Below are 15796 nucleotides of genomic sequence, written 5' to 3'. Positions count from 1 at the left end.
TTTGCAAATGGAATAAAGCTTACCTTAAGTAAAAGGAATACGTTCACTTTACTATCCTGCAATGTTACACAAAGGGTAAAAGGGTACCACTAGCGTGGTATTTTAATTTTCAGATTTCATTGTATTTTGCTGCAAATATATAGGGGGTACAAATTACATTGCACTTGTACAACTTGAAGGAAAGTTCATGTAATTAGTTTTTTTTTATTACCAATAAAAAAAGAAATTAAAAAAAAAATATATATATATATATCTCCAAATTTGCTACCAAATTAAAGCTCTATCTGTCCCAAACAGAATGATACATTATTGGGGTGATTAGATAATGCTCTCGAAGTTTCGGAGATTTAGGGAGAAAAAGGCCTCGGAACTACAGTGATTAAGCTTTTACTAAACGAATACACTTCTTTCTTAGTTTGCTAAAAAGTAATTACCTAAAATGTGGTTTCAGCCTGATATTTTTGTTGGCTGATATAGGAAAGGATGGATACATTTAAAGGAGAATTCTAGCCAAAACTATTAGGCTATACTTCTCCTGTAGGTCACACAAGTGGAGTTTGTTCTGCACTCCTGTGGCCTGTTTTTTTTAGCCGACAGCGGGCTAAAGTCTGCTCTTGAGTGACGTCACTCAGCCAGTCCAGGCTGTGAAAAGATCCCAACCATATGGTGGGGATTCACCTAGAAGCCTGGACTGGCACCTGGCTCAGCCTCTCGGCTATCCACCAAGAGCCTGAGCCAGCTCCTCCTGCCCCCTGAACAGCCTGGTGCTCCAGTGAGTGCTGGATGAGCAGAGAGCTGGAGATTGACAGTCACAGCTGTATACTCAGAGCAGAGGGGGAGAACTGAGCGATCGGCTGTATTTGATCTCTTAATTCCCACTGCAGTGCCGGCAGGAGAAAGATGCAGCATCGGATCAATGCTGCATCCAACTAGATTGTTTTTTTTTTTTTGTTTTTTTGTTTGTTTTTTTTTCCGTTTTTGTTCAGTCCATACTTCTCTTGTAAAGGTAACCCGTATTTAGAAAAATGTGGAGACTGCCATTGCTGACCTAAAAATGTTAATGTCTTGCTGCCTTTCTGATTCTCTGGCTTCATTACTTTTGAGTGGCTGCAGTTAGGAACTCTTGCCTAAGACTGCATATTTGCCTTGAATCTGTGACTTGGTATGTTGATCTTCTGTATTTCTCTAAGCACATCTTCCTATAAAGTACAGTTGAGGAGCCACTAAGTCCAGTGTAGGAAACCGAACACATGCATTAATTTTCTACAGTAAAATATAAGGGTACCAGTTCTGCATGGGCTTGTTGGCTACCTGGCTTTTGGTATTGTGCTGCCATGGTAATTGTTTAAGCTAAGAGCCACATGTTGTCTCATCCTCCATTAGCCATATGTTGTCTGTGATTCCTAAATAAATGGTGGGAGATTTATTCGTCGCTTTAATTCAGATGTTTTGGGTTTTGTTTTGAATCTTTAGTGGCTCCGTAGTGTGGTTGCACTTCAGTGCAGCATATTGAAATACTTGTCTGCTAAGCAGATGCCATCCTGGGGGTCAGATGACATTGATTCGTTGGATATCAAACCACTTATTGCACCTGATGGTTCCGTTTCCAACTCTCACCAGCACGATGATGGAAAGCCCCAGTGTCCTTCATCTTTAGAACTGTGTCCTAGCAGTCAGGCAACAGCTTTGCAGGAAGACTGTCCTTTTGTGGGGAAATCACGCCTCTCCACCAGCTGTGGCGCTTCCAATGGACCTTCCACATCAGAATCTAAATCCAATGGGCCACATACTTTCAGTGTTAGCCCATGCCCCACGGAACAATTGACTGAGCACCAAAGGCTAACTGGAACTAGTGCTACTATTTCTGTACTTCCCCAGCGACCAACACGGCCTAGATCAGGAACTCCGCCCACAGCAACTGTACTCCCAAACCATATAATGAAGACAGAGAGCACAACGGGATCTGTACTTTGTGCCCAAAGACTTCCTGTACCTGCTATCACACCTCCAAATTCCTGTTCCAGTCCAGAGCTTTCAAGCACTTTGTCACGAAAACATACCCAAATGCAAACTGGACCTCTACTCAGTCAGCATGACTCTAGACCCGTGGGGTCACCGCTGTCTGGCACAAGGGCACTTACTCCTCCACAGGCGGTCAGTGTTGATCTCACATCAGCAGCTCCTGGTGCCTCCAGACTTTGTGCAGCAGCTCCAACTGCAGGTATGTTACTCTATGCCCTAGCATTCTGTTGTAAGAAACCATAAATATGTTTTTATGTTGAATAAATAAATGTGTAGTGCTGCTATCAACAAACAATATTGTGGGAAAAACCCGTAAAATCAAAATAAAGAAACTCAAACGTGACTAAAGTCCACACAAAAAATTATGAAAACAAATTCTTCAAAATTTCAAAGAGTGGAATATCTTCTTACTGGGGCCTGCACCCAGAATACCAGTGCTGCAAGTTCTCAATTTGCATGAATCACCACAGTGAACATAAAGATCCAGGTGGACCCTCACCTTCTCATTTGGACACAGGTCAGATATGCATCTCCCCTATAAGTGAGGGGGTAATACATAACTTACTCCTCTGTGGGAAATTTTCCCCTTATGAATCACCACTGAACCTTCCAATGGCACCTGATTTCAGTACAGCCAGCTCTGTGGGTAAAGCCTGACAACCACAAAGAAGACCATAGTGCAGTACGCTTCTTAAAATGACATGTAATTTATAAAAACATATACAATCGCACGGTAAAATGCAATAAAAACAACAGAAGTAAACCGTGAAGAGCAATATCCTGTCTGCAGATCGGCATAAAGTGCTGACGTCATCTGACTCCCCATGCGTATTGTCACGCACCACGTAATGAAGTCACGTGGCGCATGATGATATGCGTAGGGAGGAGTCGGGTGACGTCGGCATTCGAATGCCGATCTGACAAACAGGATATTGCTCTTCACTAATTACTTCTGTTTTGTTTTTTTGTTTTTTTGCATTTTTATACTAGTTACCATGTGAATGTATATGTTTTTAATAAATTACATGCCATTTTAAGAAGACTACTGCACTATGGTCGTCTTTGTGGTTGTTGAACTTTACCCACAGAGCCGGCTTTACTAATATCAGGTGCCATTGGAAGGTTCAGAGGTGATTCATAAGGGGAAAATTGCCCAGAGGAGTAAGTTATGTGTTACACCCACTTATAGGGGAGCTTCTTATCTGAACTGTCCATATGCAGATCCATGTGAGAAGGTGAGGGTCCACCTGGATCTTTATGTTCACTGTGGTGATTCACGCAAATTGAAGACTTGCAGCACTGGGATTCTGGGTGCATTCCCCAGTAAGAAGATATTCCACTCTTTTTGAAATTTTTAATCGTTTTCATAATTTTTTTTGTGTGGACTTTAGTCACATTTGAGTTTCTTTATTTTGCTTTTACGTTTTTTTTGTTTTTTTTTTTTCACAATATTGTTTGTTGATAGTAGCGCAACACATTTATTTATTTTTTTATGAGAGCACATATAACATGTGTCTGCAACAGCTTATTATTCAGCACTTTGGCAGCGCACAATTCCTTCTTGCTTTATCATGTTTATATGTTGAAATATGTTGCCAGTTTTTTTCATTTAAACTCATTGAGAATGTTTTCCTTTTGTAAGACTTGTGGGAAAAGGTGCTGGCACAACCTCAACACAATCTTGGAATACGGTGGTGCTGATTTTAAAATGACTATGTATTCCATTTGATAACCCCTTTCTTCTGGCAATACTTTAAGGCAGGGGTGGGCAACTGTGGCTCTCCAGCTGTTGGTGAAATACAAGTCCCATCATGCCTCTGCCTTTGGGAGTCATGCTTGTAACTGTCAGTTCGCAATGCCCCTTGGGACTTGTAGTTCTACAATAGCTGGAGGGCCACAGTTGCTCACCCCTGCTTTAAGGGGATTCCATCGCAGAGGCTTTCTTATCACATTTTACAGTAAATTGTTGCAACACACACTTTATAATTTTGTTTCCCCTGGTAATGCTGCAAATAACACATGTTTACACTCCTTTATAGTATCTATAGAAGGAACTATGGTTGTTACACTGGCTGGACTTCAAATAGGTGTTTTTGTTTATCTACACTACACAGTATATTGATAGTGCTAGTGGTTTAACTAGTTTCAGACCTTAAATGTGCTGTACACGTCCAAAAAACGTAATCCTTGTACAGAGGATGTACAATGCTGTATGCTTCCATGACCCCCTCTCCCAGTATACAGTAATTGTTGTCTTTGGTTAAGCAAAGTCGGCATCACTGTGTACTCGGAGGGGGCGTTGGCAACTTCAGCTGTCTAAAAAGCAGTCTGAATCCGTGTTTATAAATAACACTTGCTCTGACACCAATATTGAAAAATACAATCTAATGTTACTTTTTGTATCTTTCTGTTCATTGATCTGCACATCAAAGGAATGAGCTGAGATCTGTAAATTTTGTCAGTTAAAGCAACCTGACAATTTTATTATTTTACAGGATTTATTTAGCGCCAACAGTGTACGCAGCGCAATTAATAAATAAACATCAGATTTAAAGGATAAGTTCACCTTTTTGTAAAAAAATAAATGCACATATTTTGCAGTTAAAAAAAAAGTTATTATTTTTGTCTGCAGGAGGTTGTAAAGCATTGCACCAGCAATCAGTAGATTTCTGATGCCATGCAGGTCTCCTGCAGACCTGTCAGTATATCTGCTTGCCTGTATGAGATGTACAAGCAAGCAGATATACTGACAGGAAGAATGAATGAACTACCATGGCGATCCACAGTACTGTGGTAGTTCATTCAGGACTTTGTAGTCTCTCATTCACAGAGGAATGTGAATGAGTGATGCGGGCGGAGCCCAGCATGGCCTTTTTTAAAAAATGTGACCGCTTGCGAGGGGGGAAGAAAATCCCCTGCTAGCTGTTAAAGTGATGAGTGGTGGCTTGTCTGTCTGGAACATGTTACACCCTGAATATTGATGTAACCTGTTAGGAAAGTTGAACTTATCCTTTTAAGATTTGTTTTACCTAAGGAAGTGACACTTATTTCTGGCAAGTTCAACAGGTATTTTTGGAATTTGCTAAAAACATTTTTAGCCTGGAAAAAAAAAAAAGAAAACTAATGCAACCTCCACTTGTAAGGACTGGTAAGCTGCAATATACTACTTGTTTGCTTTGACAACGTTGACACAAACCTTTTCTGTGCCTAGAGAAATATATGAGCAGCCATCCCTCTGTACAGCAGGAAGGGTGGGAGTTCGTACATAAATCTAAAAGTGGTTTAAAGGGACTTTTTTTTTTTTTTTTCTTTTTTTTTTTTTTTCTTTCCTCCTCATGTGGCTGTTGGCTATCCTCTAGTCACCTGTCAGAACTTCTGGAATTCTGTCCCTGGCAGCCTCAGCTGTGATACAAGATGACAGACAAGTACCTACCAAAGACATGTCTAGATCTTCATTACTTGCATCTTTAAGGGCCCGTTCACACTTGACTGTTTTACCAACGCTTGCCAAACGCCCCTATAGCGTTTGGCAAGCGTTGCTCCGGCGTTTGCGGAGCGGTTTTTTAACGCTCGGCAAACGCATGCACGGTTTAGCGGTGGTTGCAAGGCGTTTGCTGACCGTTAAAAACACCCCACAAATGCCTATAATGAAGTTTTAAATGGTGTTACCGCGCTTGCAACCGTACCGCAAACGCTGGCCGGGTGTTTGCGGAGCAGCACCATAGACTAGAATAGGAGGCTTCAACGCCTCCTGACTCGACCAGAAGCGTCCGTTTTGCCACGACGCTAACGCTCCCGTTAGAACAGCACCATGTGCTGTAATGTGCAGAATTGTCCGAGGCATTTGGGAAGCGGTAAAAACGCTTCCCAAATGCCTCTCTGCCGCCTGCACACAACGCTAGTGTGAACGTAGCCTAAGTGTTCGATAACCTTATGAGGCAGAACCAGCTTTATTCATCAGCTTATTAAAAGGATAAGATTTATCCACTTAGGAAACCTTGCTAATGAGGTCTACTATAACAATACTTGGTTTACCTCTGCCTACTCTGCAGAAAATGCACACAAAGCAACACAAAAATTACCAACAACATGGACTTGTTTGGATCAGTTTGCTTTTTCTCTAATTGTGATTTTGTTAGGGATGAATTTATTCTGATCCAAGCATTCTGATTAGTTTCAATCTTTATTTGTGCAGCTTGTTTTTGTATAGGGCTTGGAACACGTCAGTTTTTATTGCTGTCTGTGCCCATGTTGAGGGAAATTTACTTTTTGGGTTGACATTAGAACACTAATTTAGAAAAAACAAAACAAAATTTTCATTGGGGACACTGGTTCTGATGACACATGGGATTTCTCTCACAGAACACAGGACAGAAAGTGAAGGGAAATTTTCTCAATGGGACACAGATGGCCAAAAAAAAAGCAGGACTTATAACCCCTCCCTTACTTTATCCAAAATGACAAAGTTTTGCCTTTTAGATACACTTTTAAGTCTTAAGCAAAAAGGTTTTCTTTTTGTGGCAGCAGGTTGAGAGCGCTTTTTACTTTGTGCAGTTTTTAGCAAAATTTGAAAAACAAGCCTATGCAATACATCTCTGAAATGCATGCATGTTTCCCCATGTTTTGTCTTTAAAAAAAAATGTGCCAATTAAAGAACACAGAAGCTGACAAATTGGGCGTGCTCCTAAAATCCAAATTGTGTGTTCTCCTGAAAGCCAACCTGACTTGGGATTTCATAAGAGATGGTGTGCATAGTAAGGAGCTCACTGGATTTCTTGCAGTTTATTGTATCTGCTGCATTTTAAAGGAATAAAGCACAGAGAGACATAATCTGTTGACTGTTTTTTACACCAAAAACATATGTCTCTAGTCAGTTCTCCCAGTAGGAAGATTTTCCCTTATTTCTAGCTCAGTGACCACATAGGAAGTGAAGACAAGCATCCTACTGGGGATACAGAAAGCGAAAACTAACAGAAGCATTAAAGTGTTACTAAACCCACAACAGTAAAATTCTTATTCTCACTGTGGAACTTAAGGGGTTAATCATCTGCATTGTGTGTAAAAGATGTTTGATCCTGTCTTCTGATCCTCCCTTTCCCCATTTCATCACCTGATAGAGCACAGCCTCGGGGACACTCTGCACATGCTCAGTTTGGTGTGTATTGCTATAGTTTTCTTCTTTTTTTTCTTGGGAGGGTGCATGGGATAAGCTCAGCGCCACTCAGCACTGTCCAGACAGAGGGTCAGGGTTTATGTGATCTTATAGGACAGTGAGAGGAGAATGAAAACTCCTCCCACAAGCTTTAACCAGTGCTCAGCTGGACACTTATAGAAGTCACAAGACTTCTCTAACTGCTGATGAAAAAAGGTACTTAGTAGTTTTACTAAAATAATTGCATTTCCCTGTTCTGTGTACTGTGGGAGACTGGATATAGTGAATGCAGGGTCCTGGGTTTAGTAACATGAATACTTCTCTGCCCTTATGGACTGCAGTGATTTTTTTTTTGATTTTTTTTTTATTTCCTTTGGTGAAAGCATTCTTCTCAATGTGGATACAGCTGACACTAAAGACAGGGTTTTATCCCTATTGACGCTTAGTTCTACTTTAATATTAAATAAAAAGGTGCGTAAAGTGGTTTGTGAATATGACCTCTGTAAACTGAGTACAAATTACACATTTAAAGTACTGTGAACTAAAGGTGAAACTTTTTTTCTGGTTTTGGAGGTTGTGTAGCAGGGTTGGAACCCCTGTCAGGTTGTTGCTGTATGTGTCCCCTCCCTGTTTGCCCTGTTTACCATTATCATTTGCAGGTAAAAGAAGCTCAAATTTTGGGTTGTCCCCAGAAAAGTAATAGAGGGAAAATCTAAGTGTGTGTGTCCGCCCTCTTACTCTATCCAAAATGAAAAAAGTAGTTTTACCTTTTGTTCTACAACCCCACTTCCAAAAAAGTTTGCATGCAGTGCAAAATCTACATAAAAAAAACAATGCAATGATTTGCAAATCTCATAAACCCATATTTTATTCACAGTAGAAAGTAGAAAACATATTTAAACAGTTTAGAAGGCACTGCTTACAATTATACATTTTCTGTTTCCTGGGGACCAGATGTGGCCCTTTGCTGGCCTTTGGGGCACTGTTCCATCCACTGACCCAAACAATGGGCCATAATTCCTCCCACTGACACTAACAATTGGGCATAATTTCTTCCAATGATGGGTCACAATTCCTCCCAATGACACCAGTGACGTGGGGCTATTCCTCCCCTAATACCAAAGAGCGTTGTTTACCTCCACTGATGTCAGGACATTTTTCATCATTGATGTCACATGGGGTGGGGTCACATGCGTGATGTCCCTGGGTGGCCCCACCCCTTACATATTTAAAAACTGTCAAACCACCAGAGCAGACGGATGGAGGCAATCGTCGAGAGAGGAGCTTCTTCTTTTTTTTTTTTTTTTTTTCCCCTCCCGGTGGCCGCGGCGGCAGCAGACATCGTGAATGATGTTGGATCTACTGCGGGGGACATTCTTTTATTATTTTTATTTTTTTAAATAAACTTGTCAAAGACCGTGTCCTGTCTTTTTTTTCACACTACACTTTTTTCGTTTTTTTGTGAATGAGTAGCGGGACCGGGCAGGGTTGTGGGGAAGAGGCCCTTGTCCCTATCAACATGCCCCAAAGCACCCCCCCATGTTGAGGGCATTTGGCGTAGTATGGTTCAGGAGGGGGGATGCTCACTCATCACCCCCCCCTTTCCTGACCTGCTGGTCTGCATGCTCCGATAAGGATCTGGTATGGATTTTTTAATTTTGGTGTGGGAGTTCCCCTCAAAATCCATACCAGACCCGAAGGGCTTGGTATTGATGGGAGGGGTGACATCACGCTGTTTATTATGGTGCCAGTTGTTAAATGTAAATAGTATGAGATCCTCCTGCGCTCATGGGAATAACTGACACAATACAGCTGCTGTCACTTTAACTAATACCAATAAGTGCAAGAAATAAACATAAAATTAGTGAAGCGCTTGTATCTCATGAATACAATCATGTGTCTCCATAAAGTATAATAGTAAATCAAAGTGACCACGATATATATTAAAAATATGTGAACTCCCTCTAGTGGATAGAAAAAATAATGTCAACCGAAATGACTATAATGGCTAAATATCACACATTAAGAACCTAAATATGTAGTGCATAAATCAGATATACTAAACAAAGTATATATACATGAAAACAGAATAATTGGCCACATACAATGGTGTCTAAATCAAACATAACTAATATATGCCATAAGTGAAAAAGACAATATCAAAGGTGAAAAAATATTCCATGCATGTGACTGTGCTTTAAGCTGGAACACACACGTGATCTCCACTTCTAAGTGCAAGTACTCTCCTTCAAATGGCAGCAATGCCTGCTCACCTCCCTTCCTCGACCCACACAGGGCCTCAAAGCAGTTACCACCTCAGTGGTGTATTCCTCTGGCAGACTCCTTAATCCTCCTCCTCTCTTATGCAACTCATAAAAAGACAAGAAAGCCTTCCATAGTGTAGTAAGTTTTAATAGGCAAAGTAAAAAGTGACAAAGTAAACCACTCACATGCTCCTTTCCATAAACAAGCGTTTTTCCCAGCCTGTGGGTAGATATGCATGCACCTGGGGGAATCCAATATGGCCACTGTGTCCGGACATACGTCACCAGGAAGTAGACAAACCGACGCGTTGCGTCACGTGCGTCGTGACTTCATCAGGGTACCTGATGAAGTCACGACGCACGTGACGCAACGCGTCGGTTTGTCTACTTCCTGGTGACGTATGTCCGGACACAGTGGCCATATTGGATTCCCCCAGGTGCATGCATATCTACCCACAGGCTGGGAAAAACGCTTGTTTATGGAAAGGAGCATGTGAGTGGTTTACTTTGTCACTTTTTACTTTGCCTATTAAAACTTACTACACTATGGAAGGCTTTCTTGTCTTTTTATGAGTTGCATAAGAGAGGAGGAGGATTAAGGAGTCTGCCAGAGGAATACACCACTGAGGTGGTAACTGCTTTGAGGCCCTGTGTGGGTCGAGGAAGGGAGGTGAGCAGGCATTGCTGCCATTTGAAGGAGAGTACTTGCACTTAGAAGTGGAGATCACGTGTGTGTTCCAGCTTAAAGCACAGTCACATGCATGGAATATTTTTTCACCTTTGATATTGTCTTTTTCACTTATGGCATATATTAGTTATGTTTGATTTAGACACCATTGTATGTGGCCAATTATTCTGTTTTCATGTATATATACTTTGTTTAGTATATCTGATTTATGCACTACATATTTAGGTTCTTAATGTGTGATATTTAGCCATTATAGTCATTTCGGTTGACATTATTTTTTCTATCCACTAGAGGGAGTTCACATATTTTTAATATATATCGTGGTCACTTTGATTTACTATTATACTTTATGGAGACACATGATTGTATTCATGAGATACAAGCGCTTCACTAATTTTATGTTTATTAGTTGTTAAATGTAATTACCGCTTTTTTTTTTTTTTTTTTTTTCTTTTTCTTCACTGTAGCTCAGATTTAGCTGTGACTTTTTCCTCCAGCTGAAAGAGGGTGGTTTCCTTTAAGTTTATTTTCCCAAGTTAAAAGAAACTGTTTCCTTTAACTCCTGGGAAAGTGACAGCTAAATTTGTGAGCTATAGTGAAGAAAAAAAAAAGCAGGCAATTGCTTTTAAAAATTGTCACCGACATACACTTGATATTGCGAAAAAAAAATTAGTAAACCGAGGCATTATTTTCAATGGATTTTCATTCATAAACTGAAAATTACGTTAACCAAGGAGTTTGTAAACCGAGGTATGTGTATACACTAGATATAGATATATATAGAGATAAATATATCGACCGATCGGTTATCCGATGACTGAGAGGCGTTCATTCGTTGATCGTAGCCCACATTAACCAATCTAAGAAAAAAAAAAAAACATTCGTCGGGCAATACGTAGTGTTGACGTCTTCCGTACAAGTGGAAGTGATGCAGTGTGCGTGTGACCTTGTAGCCACACCCTTCTGGCCAGAGCCAGCGATATACACAACAATTAACAGTAATGAGTTTAATATTTACATTACATTACCTATATACATAAATAGTGATACATAAAATATAATATGCAGAATTCTTCTGGTTTCATTCTCTCATTAGGCCAATCTACTTTTAACCGTTTCAATACCATGCAATTTTACACCTTCCTGCCCGGGCCAGTTTTCAGGTTTCAGCGCTCTCACACTTTGAATGACAATTGCGCGGTCATACAACATTGTACCCAAACTAAAATTTTATCATTTTCTTCACACAACTAGAGCTTTCTTTTGGTGGTATTTAATCACCGCTGGGGTTTTTATTTTTTGCTAAATTAACAAAAAAAGACCAAAAATTTTGGAAAAAAACACATTTTTCTTTGTTTCTGTTATAAAAGTTTACAAATAAATAATTGTTCTTCATAAATTTAGGCCGAGATGTGTTTTGCTACATGTCTTTGGTGAAAATAACCCAAATTAGGATGTATTTTTTAGTTTGTAGGAAAGTTAATTCACAAAGAGAGTTCACAAACTATGGGATAGATCTGAATATTGATCAGTCCTGAAGTACTGACGGCCAATCTAATTTCTTGAGTTCCAAGAATGTCAGAACAGTACAGATATCCCCCAAATGACCCCTTTTTGCAGAGTAGACAGTCCGACGTACTTCATAAGAGGCATGGTGAGTTTTTTGAAGTTGTATTTTTTTGTCATAATTTTTCGGAAAATTAAAAAATTAAAAAAAATTATTTTCACTATTTTTTTTTTACATACTGTCAGTGCAGTACAGCGTCATCATATAACTGGCATGGCGGTGAACAGGGACACTGACTGGTTACAGTATGAAAAAAAAAAATATATATATTTTTTTTTTATTTTTTTTAAGATTTTTTTTAAGATTTTTTTTTTCATATTTTGCTTTGACCACAGTAGTGCAACGTTACCATAGTAACATTGTACTACTTTGGGGAAGTGATCAGTATTTTTTTTTTTTTTTTTTTTTTTTTTTTACACAATTTGCTTATAGCAAAGAATTACTTTGCTATAAGCAAGCATTTACCTGAATGACATCGATTCATTCATTTTTTTTTTTTTTTTGTGCTTAGCTGTGATTTGGTCACAGCTAATCACATGACATGTGCATGTGATTAGCTGTGACCATTCACAGCTAGGCACTAGTATACAATGGATGGCATCATGAATGAAGCCATCCATTGTATACAACTGTCATGTGACCTGCTGTGATTGGTCACAGCATGTCACGTGGTACCAGCAACGGGAGCCGGTACTCGGATCTGTCATGGGCCGTGTCCGAGGAGCACGGCCGCTGACAGATCGCACTGCTGCGCGGCTCTGCGTTAGCGCAAACGGCGCATGTGCAGGAGCACGCCAAATGGCGTGCACCCGGAATGCAGGGACACAATTGAAGCCGCCAAACGGCCATTGGCCGGGCGGCAAATGGTTAACATTTGGATTTTGGTGTGCCGAAATGAAAAATCTGGTGCCGATACCGAAAATTCAGAATGCACGTGGCCAAAATCCCAAACCAAAATGTTTGCATATGTGGGGTTAGGAGGCTCAAATTTTGTGTGTTGTGGTTTTTTTTTTTTTTCTTCTTTAACCACTTGCCCTCCTGAGGATTTAACCCCCTTCCTGACCAGGCCATTTTTTGCGTTACAACGCTGTTACTTTAACTGACAATTGTGCAGTCATGCAACGCTGCACCCTAATGAAATTTTGTCTTTTTTTTTTTTTCCAAGAATTGAGCTTTCTTTCGGTGGTATTTGATCACCTGGTTTGCGGGTTTGAATTTTGTGTGCTATAAAAAAAAAAGTCAGTTTTGAGAAAAAAAACAATGTTTGACTTTTTGCTATTAAACATGCCCAAAAAATTTTTTAAAAAATCACAAATTTCGCCATAAATTTGGACTAAAACCTATTCTGCTATGCAGCAGAATAGGTTTTGGCCCAAATAAATTTGCTTATAAAAAAAAAAAAAAAAAAATCCCAATACGTGTAAATTAATTGGTTTATGTGAAAGTTATAGCGTTTACAAATGGCAGTGTATATACTGGGATTTTTTTTAATTTTTTTTTTAAATTTCTACTAGTAATGGTGGCGATCAGCGACTTATAGCAGGACTGCAGCGACATTCTGACACTGGGGGAACTGACTTGGTGTCACTGACATCCCCAGTGACACCAATACTATGATCAGTGCTTAAAAAAAAAAAAAAAGTACTAATGGTACTGGGCAGGAAGGGACGATCAAAGGGTTAACTGTGTGCTGGGTGTGTGTTTACTATGGGGTGGTGTCTGTGTGCTTCACTGTAGGCACACTGTTTTGGATGGCTGAGCTGACAGAGAGGAAAGCTGTTGGTAAACACAACAATTCTCCTCCCTGTTGGAGATCCTCAGTAATCGCTGGGAGCCGGAGAGTAATGACCGGCCAGGACCCGGTGATTGATATCCGTGGCCATGAATGGTAGCATGGGTAGGGCGCGTGCGCTCCCTACTCGGAAATGCAAAATCACGTTTATATACATGATTTTGCACACCCGTGCCATCCTGTAGCAGTATTTATGCTATAGGGCGGTTGGAAATCAGTTAATTTTGTTTTTTTATTTATTTTAACTTATGATTTAATTAAATACGGGACCAATAGTCCCCTATGTGATAGCATATGAGTGACAAGTCCTCTTTGTAGGGGGGCAGTGTGTGCAAGGAGGGGGCAGGAGAGGAGCAGTGTATACACTCAGGCTCTCACTAGCTGCTGCTATATGTCAGTGCCAGTTTTTAACTGTAATTGCCGGCTTTTTTTCACTTCAATATTATTATTATACAGGACTTGTATAGCGCCAACAGTTTGCTCAGCGCTTTACATTATGGAGGGAGACAATACAGTAACAATACAGTTCAATACAAGAGGGATTAGAGGGCCCTGCTCCTTGGAGCTTACAATCTAGGAGTAGATTGTAAGAAGGAACTGTCATTCTCCCCGCCACTAAAGGAAATGGAGGGGCGTGGTCCCGTTAACGGTGGGAGAATGACAGCTCCTTCTTGGAGCTATAATGAAGGGGAAATAAAACCACTGCTCCCCCCCCGCCTGCCATTTAGGAGAGAGAAGGTTCTCTGCATCTCCTTACTGCTTGCTGTTTTTCTTGCTGAAAGCAAAAAAAGTTACTTCCAGACAGATCTATTATTGTACCTGGAAATCCTCCAGAGATTGCACTCTGGCCTTCCTTCAATCAGGACTTGATAAGAATTTGGGGGTAAGCACTCTGAAAGCTCTGATTTGGCCTTGTCCTTTAATTTTAAAAACCTCTGGCCTTCATCTTCTTGTATAAACCTTCAGGTTTTTGTTTCAGTGCAGTGGCTGGTGTGTAGTGTGGTGTGTTAAATGTATTGATACTGGTACATTGTAATCTAATAATAAAATTATATAGAATTCTTTTTTTTTTTTTATACGCAGTGGGGAAAATAAAAAACATAATTGATCCCCTGCAGATTTATAAGTTTGCCCACAAAGAAATGAAGGGTCTAGGTTTATCTTAGGTGTATATTAAATGATAGAATATCAACCACAAATCCAGAAAAAAAAAAAACATGATACAAATGTTATAAATTGAGTTGCAGTTCAGTGAGTAAAATAAGGATTTGACCCCCAAGCAAAACATGACTTAGTACTTGGTGGGGAAACCCTTGTTGGCAAGCACAGAAGTAAGCGGTTTCTTGTGGTTGGTTACAGGTTTGCACACATCTCAGGAGGGATGTTGGTCCACTCTTCTTTACAGATATTCTTTAAATCATAAAAGTTTCTTGGCTGTCACTTGGCAACTCGAAGTTTCCGCTCTCTACATAAATCTTCTATAGGATTAAGTTCTGGAGACTGGCTAGGCCACTCCATGACCTTAATGTGCTTCTTCTTGAGCCACTCCTTTGATGCCTTGGCAGTATGTTTTGGGGTCATTGTCATGCTGGAAGACCCATCCACAACCGATCTTCAGTGTTCTAGTTGAGGGAAGAAGGTTCTCATTCAAGATTTTACAATACTTGGCCCCTCAATGCAGCATAGTTGGCCTGTACCTTTAGCAGCCGAAATCACAATGTTTCCACCTCTGTGCTTAAATGTAGGGATGGTGTTCTCAGGGTCATAGTCGGTCAGCTTTTTTTTCTTCCTCCAAACACGGCAAGTCAAGTTAATGCCAAAGAGCTCAATTTTGGTCTCATCTGACCACAGCACTTTCTCCCAATCCTTCTCTGAATCATTTAGATGTTCATTTTGCAAACTTCAGATGGACCTGTACAGGTGCCTTCTTGAGGAGGAGGGGACCTTGCGGGCACTGCAGGATTTCAATCCATGGCGGTGTATTATGTTACCATTGGTTTGGTGACTGTAGTCCCAAGTGCCTTGAGATCATTCACAAGCTTGTCCCGTGTAGTTCTTGGCTGATCCCTCACTTTTCTCATGATCATCCTTTCCCCATGAGGCAAAACCTTGCATGGAGCTCCAGACCGAGTAATCGCTCCAACAGTTGTCTCCTTCTCACCGAACTTCTTGCTGATGGTCTTGTAGTCCATTCCAACCTTGTGCCTGTCTACAATCTTGTCCCTGACGTCTTTTTTTGACAGCTCTTTGGTCTTGCCCATGGTGGTGAGGTTTGAATGGAAGAAAGATTCTGTGGACAGGCGTCTTTTAT

The 15796-nt window shown here is 40.4% G+C and overlaps 1 protein-coding gene across 2 annotated transcripts in view; it reads left to right on the top strand.

Annotated features, from left to right (window-relative positions):
* The window catches only part of PHF12 (PHD finger protein 12), a 102796-nt gene that overhangs the window by 56469 nt on the left and 30531 nt on the right, over window positions 1–15796 (top strand). The window contains exon 9 of one of the 2 annotated variants that reach the window (XM_089682995.1): window positions 1474–2221. In XM_089682995.1, the coding sequence (XP_089539121.1) occupies window positions 1474–2221 (748 nt within the window). The remainder of the gene's footprint in view (window positions 1–1473; window positions 2222–15796) is intronic. The other variant, XM_089682994.1, reaches the window with a different exon arrangement.

This window comes from Staurois parvus, unplaced genomic scaffold (assembly GCF_062004578.1).
Source record: "Staurois parvus isolate SC_StPar_1 unplaced genomic scaffold, SC_StPar_1.0 ptg000299l, whole genome shotgun sequence".
Lineage (NCBI taxonomy): Eukaryota > Metazoa > Chordata > Amphibia > Anura > Ranidae > Staurois > Staurois parvus.
This window is presented reverse-complemented; position numbering and strand designations above follow the sequence as displayed.